At 39.8% G+C, this 16,717-nt stretch overlaps 2 protein-coding genes across 3 annotated transcripts; both read right to left on the bottom strand.

Annotated features, from left to right (window-relative positions):
- Positions 1-5,735: 5,735 nt before the first annotated feature.
- rps24 (ribosomal protein S24) lies at positions 5,736-10,888 on the bottom strand. Of its 2 annotated transcripts, XM_080869865.1 has the most exons (7): positions 10,850-10,888; positions 10,031-10,135; positions 9,324-9,389; positions 9,022-9,231; positions 7,254-7,367; positions 6,382-6,402; positions 5,736-5,821 (listed from the first exon to the last, which is right to left on the bottom strand). In XM_080869865.1, exons 1-6 carry the CDS (start codon positions 10,871-10,873, stop codon positions 6,397-6,399), a joined length of 525 nt encoding a protein of 174 aa, XP_080725991.1. In that variant the 5' UTR covers positions 10,874-10,888; the 3' UTR covers positions 5,736-5,821; positions 6,382-6,396. The 2 variants fall into 2 exon arrangements, with proteins under 2 accessions (XP_080725991.1, XP_080725992.1); XM_080869866.1 differs by lacking the exon at positions 6,382-6,402.
- An 849-nt stretch (positions 10,889-11,737) lies between these two features.
- Positions 11,738-16,370, bottom strand: eif4ebp2 (eukaryotic translation initiation factor 4E binding protein 2). The gene is made up of 3 exons (XM_080869782.1): positions 16,046-16,370; positions 13,694-13,873; positions 11,738-13,593 (listed from the first exon to the last, which is right to left on the bottom strand). Exons 1-3 carry the CDS (start codon positions 16,176-16,178, stop codon positions 13,562-13,564), a joined length of 345 nt encoding a protein of 114 aa, XP_080725908.1. The 5' UTR covers positions 16,179-16,370; the 3' UTR covers positions 11,738-13,561.
- Positions 16,371-16,717: the final 347 nt, after the last annotated feature.

Raw genomic sequence — 16,717 nt, 5'->3', positions numbered from 1 at the left:
AGATAGGGATTATATCTGCTGCACACCCACTGAGACTGAGACAATTTGTTTTTTGACAGCTATTGGAAAACCGTGTACCACAGTCATATTGGTACTTTGGAAACAGCATGATGCAACATCTAAAACACAAATTTGTTTCATTGATTGAAGAAAACTGGACCAGACTCAGGCACTGGGGAGCTTTGCACTCATAAATTGAATCTATAAATTTGCCTGCATGCAGTTAATGCCCCGAGAATAAGGATAGTTTTTAGAACTCATCTGGGGGTTTGTTTTTCATATTTTGAATCTTCCATTCACGTAATTGTAATTTCCAAGCCTTTACAAGTAACTGTAACTCACATTAGTGACCAAGAAATTTAAAGGAATAATTTCACAGTGCAGAGAGCATGTGACATACAGGTCTGCGGATACGTAACAAGCACCATATTAGGACAGGGTGGCATAAATACTGGAAACCAAGAAATAGTGCTGCACGCCACAGGCAGATAAAGAGTTCGGTTTGGGCGCTGGGGTGACTCTGGTATTGTGCTTCATTGTGAGCAACATATTGTTATAGGGACAGCTATTATTACTGTTATAATATACACAATCAACCCAACATTTGTCTGGTAGAATTTCCTGATTTTCTACGTGGTCCTGAATGTCGCAGCGACTGATTCCTGCCTGCAAACTCCTTCAAAAACCCAAATTCATCGTCTTTAAGCTTCAGTATTTGAGATATAATGAGGTGACTGTGGCTTGATTGGCTGGAAGAAAGGGAAACAGCTGTCCTGGCTCCTTCAAAGCAGTAACAAAATTTTACTTCCATCATCCTAACACATTTTCTTTGTTTTTGGCTTCTTTTTTTTCACCTGTCAGCAGAGCAGACAGATGCAGAAGTTTCATCAATCGTCATGTCTAATTTTTGTCCAAAGAGTGAATGAGAAGCCAGCAATATTACAACTGCCGTATTTGATACAGGCAGCATTAGGCAGCGTTTTGGTTTATTTCAGTTTCATTAGCAAACTGGAACACCGTGATGCAATGTTTGCAAGGCACAGACTTGGATTATTTTTGCATCACACGTTCTCTTAAGCCCGAGGGCACACGTATGCGCATATATTTTCTCAATAACTGTGCTCACATAAACACACACAGATCCCGATGTGGAGATCATGACTTATCACACACAGCGCTCCATCATACAGTCACCCACATCTGCTGCCCTTTCCGATTACTCCATCCTCCTTTACCTCCCCTTCTGCCGAATCCTTTTTTCTTTCCCGCTCCTGCAACCATCCGCGTTATCCCCCCATGCCCCGGCCCCCGACTTCCTTTTCTTAGTGCTCTGCAGACTATCCTTCCGTGCCAACCAAAATGAACAGAATTCCTGAGGACATTGGAAGGTAGCCGGGACGCATGTCAGCTGGCACATTTTTACTCTGGTGTGATGTCCTCTGAGCCTCAGATGGCATGTTAACAACCTGGAAAAAAGGACCACAGAGTGGTTTCAATACACCTCGCATGATTGAAACCGAAAAGTGTTTGTTTTTTTTTCTTCACATGTGCACACTGGTTAGAATGCCAGCATTAGACAGCAGGTATGATTTTTCCCCCCACCTTCCTCTGAATGGGTGGAAGCATTGATGGAAAATACCATTGTTGCATTTCAGCGACTATACGGGACAATCAGAGGAGCTCTGTCTGTTTGGGCAGATGCAGTTTGCTGCAGTCTCTGCAGGTTTTTTTTGTTTTGTTTTTTTAACCTCTTCCACCATTTCCAGAGAAGGATAAATGACAAAACCATGTCAGGCTGGCGATGCAAAGAGGATAATTAGGATTCACGAAACACAGTTTGTCCTCAAAAGCAAATCACATCCCTGATGCTCAGGGGCTACCAAGGCACAGATCATTTTATATATCAGCACCTAGCAACTGGCAGATGGAGTGAACTTAGTGCAGGCTGCCAAAGCTGATAGGACACTGCAGGACTGCAAAATGAGCTGTGATGATTCCCCTGCTGAGGCCAACAAGGGAGACATACCTCATTAAGATGCAGCGCATCCTTGAATGCCCGGCCACACTTTACAGCAGCAAGTTGCTCTTTTGCAAAATATATTTACAGAGCTATTGAAAACATACCATTTGGAAGCAAATAGCTGCAAAGCAAACACACACCAGCTTGGCAGTAACAAAATGTATTTTATTAGAGCATCAAATACAAGTAAGGCTGTATAGTTTCCAGTTCAGATGAGTAACATTGCACATTGAAGCAGTGGCACACACACAGTATCATAACATGGAAAACAATAAGGCCTTTGTATGAGACGTGTAGGCTATTGTTGCTATTGATTACTGCACGGACATGCTGGCAAAACCACATAGTGAGTCATCGGGAATTCTGTCCATCTCCTTATTAGTATAATACCATAACGCTGCACTGCATGGAGAGGGACAGGCCATTAAAACGGCACCTGTGGTGAGGGCATAAACATGTGTTCCTCATAAATATCCATCCTGAAGACGACTACAAAAAAAAATCCCCACCTCTTTTTCTACATGCAGGTAGACGAATACTCTCATTACAAATCCCCTTCGTGTCTTGAAGGAAAGCAGAGGTGAATGTTGTCCTTTATCTGCTTTGATGTGGCATGTTCGAGGGTCCCTGGAGGCCCTTGGCAGACTCTCGCTGCTGAGACTGCAGGTACTGTATAAACACACCAATCCGCAGCTCAATGTCACCCACCGCCTTCTTAACAGTCTGCTTATTTTTCTCTCATCAATATAGCCTACCCTTTTTTCCATTATTTCGCATCACATTACTAACCCTTATTCGTCCACAGCTTAATTCTGTAAATTACAATTTATTGCATTAACCTGCTGATGTCACCCTGCCTTCTCGTTATTAGAAGAGAAGCTGGATTAGTGCAGAACGAAACTCATTTAGATACTTTAATGCTAAAACAAAGGAGGGGCAGAGAAGATATGAAACAGAGGCAAGAAAATAAAGAGTTAGAGACACTGAGAACAAGAGCCACGAGAAGAAAGAGAGACAAAAGCGAGGGAGAGACTCCTGGGACGGACCAACAGGGCTGCGGCGAGTGGAGCTTAATTTCCCAACACCATCTGTTACCAGTCCCTGGATTGAAAGCTCCACTTATGTCAAACCTCCCACCACAGAGTCTTTTTCTCGTCTGTCCCCAGTAACTCTTCGCGCTCCACACCTATGTAGCATACTCTATCTTCCTCTACAGGGCAAGATAAGACACTTAAGATGAGATAATCTCAATCTGAAAGCAATTTTCCAGCTCGTGGCAAGGAAAAAGAAAACCATGCCGTGCTGGAAAAATATGCTCAACTTTACCAGCTCACTGCACACTTAATTAGTGGAGTCTTCATACAGGAACTCCTTTCTGTTGTGTCGCGGTCCAAATGATCTCGATAAACTCAGTGTTTAATCTTTGCCGACTGGCACAGATTAAAGGAAAAGCCCATCGGGGCTGCCCGGTATATATAGGGCTTTCTACTGGGAAACAAGAGCCCATGACACAAAATGTGTCAATGGAAGTGGCTCCAAGGTACTGCCCCCCCCTCCCATCCCTTTTTTCCCGGTGGTGTGTACACTGAGGACTCCGGTAGAGAAGTGTCTGACCTACATTTAACAGTGCAAAGGCATGGAAATATGTCAAACTGCAAGGTTGAACAGAATTATATACATTATGTGGAACACAGAGCTTGAGCGTGGTCCCTAACTTGCACATGTTACATCAGATTGGACAAAGTAGTTGCTGCACTTTGGATAATGCTATTTTGGGGGTAGAGGTTGTCATTTTTAGCAGTGCATTAGTGCCTGTCAGATTGCATTTTCCTTGTTGTATGCTATTATTCATTACTTTAAAGTGTGCACTCAATCTGCCACGAGGAGTTTTCCTCTCCTCTTTAGCTTCTTGCAATCATTTCTCCTACAAGAAGAAATTCTAACCACACAAGAAAGCGAGACACTGCCGCAGAAGCATGGAGTGAGGGTAACCCTGAGGACAGAGTATTCCTTGGCATTTTAATCACTTCATTTACAGTCTCTCAGGGTATTCTGATGCAAATTATCTGAAAAGGTCACACTGCAAAGAGGGATATCTATTCTGTTCCAAATGGTATTTATTTATAAACAGGTCCAAACACTGACTAACCTGTGTATTAGTATTATTTAGTCATCACTGACCTTCATATAAAAAAAGGTTTTAGATCGAAAAGAGTTAAAATACCTAATTTGTCAGGTGACCACCCTTTTAGTAGCAGCTTCAGCACATCAAACCAGTTTCATATTTTCAATGAAAGGAGCCCCCATGTGGCCACTCGTGTTATTACAGCAAAAGCTTTCTAATCAAACAAAAGCTGGTGCGCTCACTGGCCACTTAGGTACATCTGCTCAACCGCTTGTTACTTCAGATATCTAATCAGGCAATCAAATGTCAGGGACTCAGTGCACATACACATGATCAAGACGACCTGACGTGATTTTAGTGAGTTATAACTTGTTAACCTGCATGTTTTATGAGAATTGACAGCCTGAAATACAGAAAATTTCCAGTGAGCAAAATGAAAATGCCCAGTCAATCAAAAGAAGTCATTCGGGTTTGAGTTGATAGGAAGGCCCAAATAAACCCAAATAAACTTTTATTACAAGCAAGGTATGCAGAAGAGCGTCCCAGAACACACAACAAACGGAAGCTGGAAGCAGATTGGCTACAGCAGCAAAGACTGCAGCAGGTCCCCACTCCTGTCAGCTAAGAGGAGGAAACTGAAGCTACAGTTTGCACAGACTCTACAATATTAGCAAAGCAGAGGAGTCTTTATTTCTGCTGTGACACTTGGATGATAGGCCCAGACATTTCAGGTCCCTGAGAACAAACTATGAGTTATTTAAACACCACAGTCTACCTGATTATTGCTGCTGTGTACCGATCTTCTGATGACTACTTCCAGGAGGAAAACACTTTTAGGGTGTGGTGAAATATCTCCAATGAATGTTACCAGCACCTTGTTGAACCTGCATCATGGAGAGTAAGGGCAGATTTCAAGACATAAAGGAGGTCCAACCTGGTACTAGCAAGATGTACAGATATAGATTTTTGCAATGGTCTTGGAGGAACATTGTCTTGCTTCACTGTGTACTGTACCACTGGACATGGTTGAAATGACAATGAAGCCACTTGACTTGATGTACCTAATAAAATGGCTATTGAATCAGATTTACTGACCCTGCATTTAGATTATTTACATTAAAATATAAAACCTTTGCATTATTTAATGAGTTGTACAAGTGAATAATTGAAGAATAAAACAAAACAAAAAAAAAACAAAAAATCACTTGTTGGCTGCTTGACAGTAATGTTACAGCAAAGCCACTGGATGTCACCATCGACACTGCGTGTGTCAATTAACTATGTAAATATGTAACTTGTGTTCATCATATTTACTGCACTCACACTGGAAAACTGGCCCAGAGTCCTTAGTAATGAAATTCACAGATGTCAAAGCTACAAATATCAGCTTTTCCAACAGCTTCTACTCGGCAGCCTACAAAAACACAGCAGGTCATTCAGATCAGAAGGCTGGCTGCCAGCTATCTGACTTTTCACTCCTCGAGTGTTTTACAGAAACACTCAAACACCTGCTGGCTTCTTTCAAAGTCTAGAGTTTAAAAACATATGGTCAATTCAATTCTTTCAAAAACAAATAAACACAAAGACACATTTTTCCAATTTTTTCCAAACTTTATTTGATGACAATATACAAGAACATCTTGAGCACGGAGACCCTCCCTGGCTGTCTGGGATCACTGTGGGGAAGAAAAAAAAAATCAATACCACAGCAAATTTAATTTAAACTACAGCAAAAGAAAACCTCACAGGGAGTTTCAGTAAGTTAGAAGAGTGCAAATAAAGACAAATGTTCACAAAAAAAGTTGCATTTTTTGTTGGGACAGTTTAAATTCACACTTGAATGCAGTCTGAGTAAGACATTTTACTTGAAGAACATAATGTCCAGAGTAAAATTCACACATCGACAGGCTTTTAGTTGAGCTTCCTCCCACACAAAACAAGCTAAAACCCACATGCTACACTCTGCTTCTATTAACTACAGATATGCACTATCAAAGCAGTCTGTTCAAATCTAAGACAGAGTGGGAAAAGCCCACTGTAGCAGATAAAGTGGTAGAATGGGCTGGAGTAGTGGGAAAACACATAAGCTGGGAGTTTAAAAACACCATTGCGGGGGGTGAAAAACACTGAAGGAAAACTGCAGGGAAAATAAGGGATGACATGCACGGCAAAGCTCAGGTCTATCAGCGTCTGATGTGCAACACATTAGCACACCATGCTTGTTCTGCTTCTATACCTGCAGACTGACACTTCATTTCTGCAAAAGAAATCCATGGGAAGCAAAATCAAGAACAAAACATGGCACAAAAACGATGTTAACATGTTGAAAATTGAAACGTGGAATAGAAAAGAGCTCTGAATGGACCCGAGAGTTTTGACCAAGGCCAACAGACAGCACCACAGGCATGGCTGGACAGTGTCAATATTTTCCTAGCCAGCTGTGCTGTAGCTATTCCAGATGCAGTGAATTGGGCTAAAACACTGTCCAGCTGGGCTGTGACATTCAGAGATCTATTCTATGTGACTGATGCCAAAGAGGGTACAGAAGTATGCAGGGTTTCAAGAGATTACATAATCATTTAAGCACTACTTTGATTTATTGTTTGGGCGATTTCCTCGCTATGTTAACAGGTTTATAAAACTACAACACTATTAGTTTACAGTAGTACTTGTTAGTACTAGGAGAAGGGATGGGTAGTATTATGTATTAACCGGTGGGGTCAGATCCTTTCATATTGGATGAGTGTACATCCAAAGACAAAAGCACTACAGCTTTAGTGAAAAGATGGATCAGGGGTGGTGCAAAAGCAGGAGTTACTGAGCTACTGAATGTAACTCCTGGATTATCTGCACACTGCATTTAAGTCTATTTCTGGAAAGCATTTACCTTCTACAGTTTCCGAAGACAATGAGATATGATTGGAAAGATGACAAAGGAAATTAAAATAGCAGAAGAGTTGTGGAGAAACAAAGATTAGCAGGGTAGAATAAAAGGACAGGTGTGTAATGAAAATCAAGAAATACAGAGATTTCACAGTAGCTTGGATAATGGTCAAGACTATTTCCCCGTGGAAAACTATGAGGTTGGTCAACGAGTGCTCACGATACCTTTTTGCCAGCAGCGCCAACACTGGCCTTCTTGACGCCTCGTACTTTCTTCATTCTGTTCTTGCGTTCCTTGCGCTGTTTCCTGGAGGTCTTCTTTTTCTCATAGAGACCGTGCTGAGGACACAAAGACAAACGCATTTTATTTTACAGACTGTAAAAGAACATGGGAAACCTCGAGACTGTGAGAGGCTTTTAAAAAGACCCGTCAGAGTCAGAGCTATTAACGGTTTATATTTCGTAGTTAGTTTTTCATTTTATTTCATTCTCACTTTTTATTTTTAATAATTTAGTTTAATTTCGTTTCTAGAGTGGATTTTCTTGTTTCATTGTTCTTATTTTTATTAGTTCAAGTGTTAGTTTTTGTCTCTTTAAATACTACTGTATGACAATCACATGTCACAGGCAAAGTTTAGGAAACTCAGTGCAGGCATAAGAACTTTAAAAAAAAAAAGACTCAATAGACACATCCTTTTTAATAACAATGTTATCAAACTAAGAAAGGACATTTCCTCTATGTTCAAGGGCTGCTCTGCTAGAGTTCCACCAAAAACTTAAAATCAATCAAATGTAAAACTGTGTTCAGTATCTAGTTTACAGGAGGGCTGAACCAATTCACCGTTAGCACTTCTTTATCAGAGATACTATCATTATTACTAACAGGAACACATTTTCTTCTTTTAAATACAGGCTACTGCAAAAAATGAATTAGTGGTAGTTCAAGGCATCATTAAACTGTATGTCCACCCAATGGCTCTGACCCCACTGTTTTTAATACTCTCTGCTCCACTGCATGGCATACGATGGAGACGTCCTCAGAACTGATTCTGAAAATGCAACAGTGTTTTGCTGCTGTAGATCTTTTTTAGGCAGCATGTGTACTGAAGCTTGACTATCCTTACATGCTGAAAAGGACAGGAAACATCACACACACATAGGGCACAGCAAAACAACTAAGTGGAAGAGGGGGACTAGTGCAACTAGTTGGGGGTACGGAAGTACTTTGCGATGCTTCCTTGAAATACTGGTTGCTATTTTATTTGAGACAGCTTGCCACTGTAAAATCAGCTATGGTCCATGGTATATGGATGGTTAGTCTAATGCAATGTAGCCAACATTATACCTGTACAACGATTAGGAGGCCACTCAACAACCATCCTAATAGTTCAGTGTGTTTTAACAGACTGTTAAAAATGTTTAAATAAATGGTCTGCTACAATCAAATCAGCAAACATCTTGATTTAAATACATGGGAGAACCTTTTTCCTCCTCCACGGTGCCATATTGGGTACAGAGAATTAGGCACTTCTCGTGATATTGGTTTCCTGAATCTCTGGTATCATGACTCAAGCAGGGTCTTCATAGCAAGGTGCTAACTATTTTGACAAACGCGTATCCTGATAAGTCAATAGAAGCCCCATCATTTTCCCTTTCTATATCTCTCCAACATACCGCATGTTTATATGCATCTACATGCAGAATATCAGCCAATATCCCTGTCACATTTTACTCTGTAAAAACATCAAATCTGGTACTAATCTGGCTCTAGTTCAAGATAATAAATACTACGTCCTAATGTCATCAAAACCTCTTCTCGGGTAAAATAATATTCCATAACATTACACTGGAGGTCCAGACTCGTGCAAAATTTGTGAGATGGCTGAGAGAACATACATCTCCTGCTCATATATACCAATTTCAACAGACAGCTCTCTGATTTTTGTATAGCCACTTGTGTTGACTTGACTTGGCAAAGTTATTCAAAACTCACCCTAGCCAGTCTGTGCTTGGGCTCATTCTTCTTGGCATAATCTAGGGAGTCGTACACCATGGCAAAGCCTGTTGTCTTGCCGCCACCAAACTGAGTCCTGAAGCCAAAGACGAAGACGACATCAGGGGTGGTCTTGTACATCTTGGCGAGCTTCTCCCTGATTTCAGTCTTTGGGACCGTGGCCTTGCCGGGATGGAGGACATCGACGACCTACAGAGAGGAAGGGCAGGCGATAAATGTGCTGCTTCAGGACTAGAGCTTAAGCTCGAGATGTGATCAACTATGAACATGAGAGCCCTTACCATTTGCTTCCTCTGAAGCAGTCGGTTCGTCATGAACTTGCGGGTCCTGACTGTTACAGTGTCATTCTGAAGACGAAAAGAAATTATGCATTAGCAACGAGAAAACTGCTGTACTTGTAAGAGCCTCATAATAGTGAAGATAGAGGCTCACCTGTCTCACCCTACCTAAATACCACTATGTTGACATAACCGTTAAGTCCTCGACTCTCCTAACGTTTACACGGTGTGTTAACTTAGAAATAAAACAACTAATTGCTGTAAAGCCTATTTCTGTCCGTTACTGAAGTGTTCTTGTGGTACTTTAACAAACATGCTAGCCTAACGTGTGGGCCGCCATTAGTGTAATTATGCTAACGTTAGCTGCCATAGGTAGGACTGTAAGCTGCGCTACTTTGTGTTTATTTTCTAAATTAACGTATTATCTAAGCGTGTTAATGTGGCCATGTGGTGCATAGAAAACAATTTACAACGACTGGAAAGACGAGTGTAGCCTCTGGTGTGTGCAATATGCGGATCGACCTCAGTCAGACTAGCATCCTGACGGTATCTCTGAAATTTCTCTAAGATCGTTTCACACTACAACAATATCAACATTTTATTATAAAGCAGCTCTAAAGGATCACTTGGTCTGAGAGAAATGTGTGTTGGTGAACGGATGGCCTCGATGATCGACAGATTTTACTCGCAATTTTCACCACAAGACTCACCATCTTGACGCCGGCCTCGCTCAGGGACGTAGAAAAGGAGGAAGGACCAGCAGGCAACCGGATTAATGCCTGCACAAAATTTAGCGAGCATGTTACTCGTACTGCCTGATGGAAAAGATGATATCGGCGAAATTTTATTTTATTTCGGTTTCTAACAATATTTAATAAATGTGAAAACATTTTAATTACGCTACAAAGAAATAGAGCCTATTATATGATACTTTTAAAGAAAAATCCAGAACTTTCCTCACCATAAAAACATTTGGCGTTTGAGGTAAAAACTGTGGACGTTTGTTTCTGCCACTTAAAAAATTGTTTTTCATCGGAAAAAATACTTTTTTTCCCATTTACAAATCAAAATTCTTGTTGCTATACAAAATATCGGGTTATTTTTAAAAAAACAAACAGGTTCTTATCTCAAACGCTTAGATCATTAGCTCAAAATTTTGACTTAATTTACATTTTAGATTCTCGGAGTTTTTAGTAATTTTCGCATTGGTTTGAGTAAGTCAGTCCAACAAAACTTGTTTTCAGTGAAGGAAACAAACTTCCAGAGTAAAATGACATAATGAACAACACTTCTGGCAGTTCTTCAGTTCACTAGACATCAATTCTCATTTTATAGTCATTAATTTTAAGAGATGGACAGAAAACACAACACAGCTAACAACATATTTTTTTTAATACTGTAACATACTGGGCTGAACCTTTTAGGTAGGACCAAATTGCTTTTTGATGAAAACATTTCATTTCCAAACTGCGCTGGAAAAAAGGACACTGTAAGTGCAGGTTTTTGTCAGGGTAACTCCAAACACACACCTCTTTTGGAGCTTCAAGATCCATCCACTTTAACAATGCCCATCCCCCTAAAAAAAAATAAAAAAAATAGGGAGATGACTATATAGTTTTTGGAGTAAAATTAGGGAATAGACTAAGTGTAGAGCTCAATTTCCAAACACAGTTTAAAAATATTTTTTTCTTTTTAAACCAAGTATAGGTCAGATTTGTTTCTATATGTACATACATATGTAGTTATTGAAGAGATTATGAAAGAGCAGTAACAGAGATAGGATTAAGTATTAAGCAGTTTTCCAAACATGTAAAGTGAGTGGTGCAGTGTTGTTGGTGGTAATTCAGTATCCTCCCTCTTGTTTATTATGCACTTTTGAAATAGAGCAATCAATTTACTTATGAACGTAAACACCAACAACACACCAAACACCATTTCTTTTTTTTTAAGAAAGTACGTTACATGCACTATTGTGTTAGATGGTAATAGGTGGTTGGCTAAACAACACTCAATGAATAAAAGACATAGGAAAATGTTTACAAGGGTGATCAGATAAGAAAGATCAACTTCAGCACACCTGTTTGCACGAGTGTGATTCTGCCTCTCCAAGTTGCCAAAACCACACACAAAGAAGAAAAATAAAGCCCCCAAAAAATCTTGTTTTTCCTTTGTTACAGAATTTTATTGATCTTGCAGCAACAGTGTCCACTGGCATTGGAGTCTCATTTAAAATAAACGTCATTTAAAAATCAGAACAAAAGATTACAGTAAAGTTGGTTTCAAATTTGTCTCTCAAAGCATAATATTAAGCCCTCTTTGTGAAACTGAAGTCACTGGAAAGAAATCTGCCGTGTAAATTATAATGCCGTAAAGACTTATCACGAAACATGGCCAGAATTAATAACGGCAAAAAGAAGAAAAAAAATAAAATAATCTGACAGACATCAGAGGTTCCAGTCTTACTGAGAAACAAACTTCATGTTGAGTCATTTACCAAATTCAGAGCTGCTACTTGGACAGAGTACAGTTAGCAGGTATGAATATGATTTGTGGTGTTAAAAAGAAAAAATATTATTTGAACATGAGTGTGCGGTACTCTCACATTGCCAACTTCAATATCCCATATTTACCATTGCACTTCAAAACTTCACAGCTGTTTGAGGATAGAAAAATGGCAAAGAAAATAAAAAGTATTCCTTTTGCTCAATTGCCAAGTACAATGTTACCTGTTCAATGTTGCAGTGAAAAAATAAACATCTGTTGGAAAGTACAAATTGATGACCAGGTATCTAGTTACTGCATTTCATGTAAAGTAAGGCATGGGCAGGCGTGACTCATGAGATGAACAAGGTAATCTAAAATGGGTTAAGGACACTGGGGGACAGATTTGTTGATTACAGCATCCATCAAGCCTGATGCAAACAGTTTGTTCTGGCTGCAATTCAACAGGCTTGACAGTGCCCATATCCAAACAAATTCACTCAGTACTAAGAAACCGTATTAAAAAATAAAATGCATATAAAACATCTGGACTATTTCAAGTTTTCCAAAATCTTGTATCGCACCAAAAACATCAGCAGGATATTAACCGTTTCCATGTTCTTCTAAATGTTTTTATCTGGTTTGGAAAGCTCCCAGCACATGGTGCCAAGTATCCTTCGATTTTATCAAATTATGAATGCAGACCACCTGCCAACACAAGATCAAAGTGTAGTAAAAAAAATAAAATAATAATAATTTTTTTGGCAGATGAGAAACATGAAAATAAAAATCACAGCGAGGCCACGGTCGTGATGAAATGAGTGGCTTTATATTGTTATACTGAAATGTAACTAAAATCAAAAGCTTGTTTGTCAGTTGCCAGGTTGAAACCTTACATAAGTGGGAAGTACAATCATTTTTTGATTAAAAACCGCTCAATCGCAGGCTAAAATTCATTTAAAAACAAAAACAAAAAAAACAACAACAAACAAACAAAAAAACAAAACAAAACATAAAAGCCAAACAAACAAAAAAACAAAACATATCTTGGAAATTGGAAACTTGTGCACCCTTGTGTTGATAATGAAGAGTGAAGTCTTGGAATAGCATGAAATCTTCACCTAATTGAAAACACAGCATCCCTTTACAAACCATCACTGGAAACTAAAGAGTCCAACTGATGATGATAATAATAATAATAATAATAATAATAATAATAATAATAATAATAGACTGTGGGGCTTTTCAAGTAGTTTCAAAACTATTTAAAAAAAAAAAAAAAAAAAAATCACTGAAATATCATGCTAACAAGGGTCTTCAAAACCAAAGACTGTGTGGAATTTCATATGTTTCGATTGATTCCGAGGCAAAGACTAAAAAGAAAAAATTTAAAAAATAACCACTTCCTCTCCCAATTAACGTGGATTATTTCCTGTTTTACGTCTCTGCTGGGGGACTCCCGAGAAATTGGACTAATTTGTTTGGGCATTCTGGGAGAAGCTCCCGTGTTGTGAAGTTAATTTGTACTGCAACTGGTAACCATGGAAATCTATTCAAATAAACCGAGTTTCCAGCAATGGCCAAACTGTACCTGTATGATAGACTGAATCCCCATGGTTTACACACATTACATCCAGCAGTGAGACAAAGAGCTAAAGAAGATGGCTGCCATGAGGGCTCACGACATTGGTTTCTACAAGCCAAGCCACTGGCACACGTGTTGCCAGGTTATTTCCTTTTGCTGGTGTGGTTCCAGTCGGTTAGATGTCCATTTCAAACTGAGCATCATCACCTTTAAAGCACAAAGAAAGGGGAACAGGACAAGTAGGTATTGAGATGTGTCTAGAAGAGGCAGATTAATTAATCAATATGTGGAACAGTGGATCTTTTACCAGTTGTAGGCTTCCCATCGTGGTTGTTGACGTGGTTGTTGGCTTCATTCTTCCGGTTCTCAGTCAGAACATTTAGACTGGTCACGCCAGGGATGACAGGCAGGTGAGCCGGTGGAGTCTGGGCAATGGGAGAATTGCGCCGATCCAGGAGGAACTTGCGGTCATAGATGATCCGGGTTCCTGAAACGGGAAACATCAAGTTTCTGCTACCTTTCAAAGAGATGGTGAATATGGGTGCAGCTTAATTTGTTTAAAGGCAAAAGCCTGGTCTTCATCCACAGGGGCCAGATTCAACTATATGCAATAACATTAGTGAAGCCAACTTCCTGCACATATTTCCCCATTAGGTTCTGAGTTTCCCTGTACACACTATTGTCTAATAATTTCTGAATAAACGTACTAAAATCTGCAGTCTTGATGGCCATGGTGACATCACAGTATTTGCATTCGTGGCTGACTCAAGATGCAGTTTGACCTTTTTCCTCTTCTCCATAGCAGGCAAACACAGGTGAAACTAATAACATTAACATCAGCTTGTTCACAATAACGGCAGCACAGGTCAAGTTGATTTCATCAGCAGCACCTGTGTGACTGATCAAATCAGCTGAGCTTCTTCAAATTTTAGTTTCACTTCTTCCTCTCAGGCGTTTTCTTCCTGCTCCTAAGAAACCCCATCTATTCATTATTCTAGCCTAAAACTAAATGTGCATTTAGAGTGTAGTTGAGCAGTTTCATTTCACTGTAAACTGACTGTGCTTTTGTGGTTGTAATGCTTAATACAGACATTTCCTGTACAAACCGTTTGCTGATAATGAAAGAAAAACAGTGCTGTGTAATCCTGCGCACTGTTTTTTTTTTGGAGACCTATAATGTAAATGTTCCTCTCTTTGCCTGTATCTGTGCTAAAGTCCATAAATGCAATAAATGTTACAGTCTACACAAAAAGGTCCAGATATATTTTTGTAGTGCATCTTTGAGGTATTTTTGTTCGTTTCCCCAAAAATAATTAACACAATTCAGCAGCTACATACTGAACATAGAATACAGAAACAAAGTATCCAATATTGATAATATTGATATTAGGATCAAACCACCCACTTCTAGAAATGAATGCTTTAACAGAAAGTCTCTATGTAAGTACTATTACTATGCAGAATAAAGCATATCAGTGATGCCAGTCAGGCAGGAAAATTGTGTAAAATTGTCCTTATTGGAAAGGATCCTTTAGTGCGGGCATGTCAAACTCATTTTACATTGTGGGCATCATTACAGCCCATTTTGATCTGAAATGGACCTGTGAAACTGCCCTTTCAGCAACTGAAAACAGTTCAACTACACATTTAATCTGCATTAAATATGAGAAAAATAAACAAATGCTCATTCTCAACAATACTTCTCTGTTTCTCTGCATGGTAAAGAAATGTTGCTGTAGTAAACGAAATAAATCTGTCAGCACAACTCTTTGGGCTTACATTGTAACAAATAAACGTGGAAATTTACATAAGGTTCTGGTAGGCCCATACTGTGCTATAATTACAAAACCAAGTTTCTGTTCATTTACAGGACTTGTTTTACTGCAGACCTATTGTCAAAACATTTAATTCATTGTTTATCTGTTACTTAACCAATTGTACGTATACACTGACAAAGTGGAGATCTTTATGTGCAGAAAAAAACCTGTATAAAACTTATTAAAATACATTTAAAAGTCCAAAATTTATGCCCTCTTTCACATTTTCCATCGCCATCCAGTGGGCTGGATTGGAGTCTTTGCCGGGCCAATTCTGGCCCCTGGGCCTTATGTTTGGCAACCCTGCTTGAGTCCTTGTAGAAATCACATATCCAGTATTATGAACTGAAGCTAAAACATATGGAAGCTTGTTTCTGCCACTGAAAAACTAAATTTCTTGCGATCCATAAGTCAAAATATCGACTTAATAACTCATTTTGAAGTTAGTAACTTAATAAGTCAAAACTTCGACTTATGCATGAAAAAAAATCCCAGTGGTGAAAACGAGCTTCCACAGAGACACGCCTTTACCTGTAATCTAACGATCATCAGATTTCTGCTCACCACCGCTGGCAAATGTAACAAGTACACCTTTATACACAGTTTCAGGTAACGATGCACTAATGGAATCTCTGCGTTTCCAACGAGCCAATCAGGCAGCAGCTAGAGCGCACGGGGGCGGGGCTAAGCTTTGTTTTTGTTTTCATCTGGATGACAAGGCAGCCTAGGCCAACACTGCCAGGCACAGTTGAAGCTTAGCTGAGACCACAAGCACCACCTCACTCCAAAAGTCCCCTCTTTCCCTACAAATCGACGACAAAGCAGGCGAGCTGCCCTCTCACCTCCAGGAGTGGTAGAGAATAAAGTGCCTCCGGGGGTGGTACAATAGTCATGAGGTAGCTGCGTTGTGTCGTTGATCAACACCGTCTTGGTCGGGATGGCCCTGCTCTCGCTAAGCTGACGACTGGTCGACATTTTTGTTTAGCGCTGATTTGGTGACAAATCCAGCAGCTACAGAAAACTGGGGTGTTTGTTTCCCGACGGACGGTGGAAACCCGGGCCGTTCCCCACTCTCGTATGTCTTCCCTAAAGCTTTCTTGTCTCTCCTTTCGTCCTCCCAGCCGTCAGCACCGTCCCCTCCCTCAGCAAGGCAGGAAGCACGACAAGCTGCGTCCGGATGTGAGGTCAGCCGTGCGAGGCGTCACTATCGGTTAAAACCTTTTTTTATACGTTAACAGGGAAACCTGTATGTTCTTCGGAAATCATGCATGCTGGCAAGAAATGGATGGACTTGTAGGTGTTTCTGTCATGCAACATAAAAAAACAAAACAAATGGGGGGACATGGCTGTACATGCATGTAGAGTTTCCCCTTTCCTTGCTAAAAGTGAAAACATTATCTTTTATTTTATGAAAAAAGGGTTTAATAGCAGAATAGGAGGCGGTTATAATTAAAATTTATTAAATAATTATAATAATTCTTAAAACTGAGTTTGGTGTTGCTATAAAATATGTA

Source organism: Rhamphochromis sp. 'chilingali', assembly GCF_963969265.1.
Source record: "Rhamphochromis sp. 'chilingali' genome assembly, chromosome: 20".
NCBI classification, from domain to species: domain Eukaryota; kingdom Metazoa; phylum Chordata; class Actinopteri; order Cichliformes; family Cichlidae; genus Rhamphochromis; species Rhamphochromis sp. 'chilingali'.
Note: the sequence above shows the minus strand (reverse complement) of the source record. Positions and strands in the feature narration are given on the sequence as shown.

Coding starts and splice junctions, on each gene's coding strand:
- rps24 (XM_080869865.1), bottom strand. CDS start 10,873: ATGGATCTTGAAGCTCCAAAAGAG. Junction 10,136..10,849: donor ATCTTGAAGCTCCAAAAGAG/GTGTGTGTTTGG, acceptor CTTTTCCATCAG/GCAGTACGAGTAACATGCTC. Junction 9,232..9,323: donor TGCTTCAGAGGAAGCAAATG/GTAAGGGCTCTC, acceptor TCCTCTCTGTAG/GTCGTCGATGTCCTCCATCC.
- eif4ebp2 (XM_080869782.1), bottom strand. CDS start 16,178: ATGTCGACCAGTCGTCAGCTTAGCGAGAGCAGGGCCATCCCGACCAAG. Junction 13,874..16,045: donor ATTCTCTACCACTCCTGGAG/GTGAGAGGGCAG, acceptor TTCCCGTTTCAG/GAACCCGGATCATCTATGAC. Junction 13,594..13,693: donor CGATGGGAAGCCTACAACTG/GTAAAAGATCCA, acceptor TGTGCTTTAAAG/GTGATGATGCTCAGTTTGAA.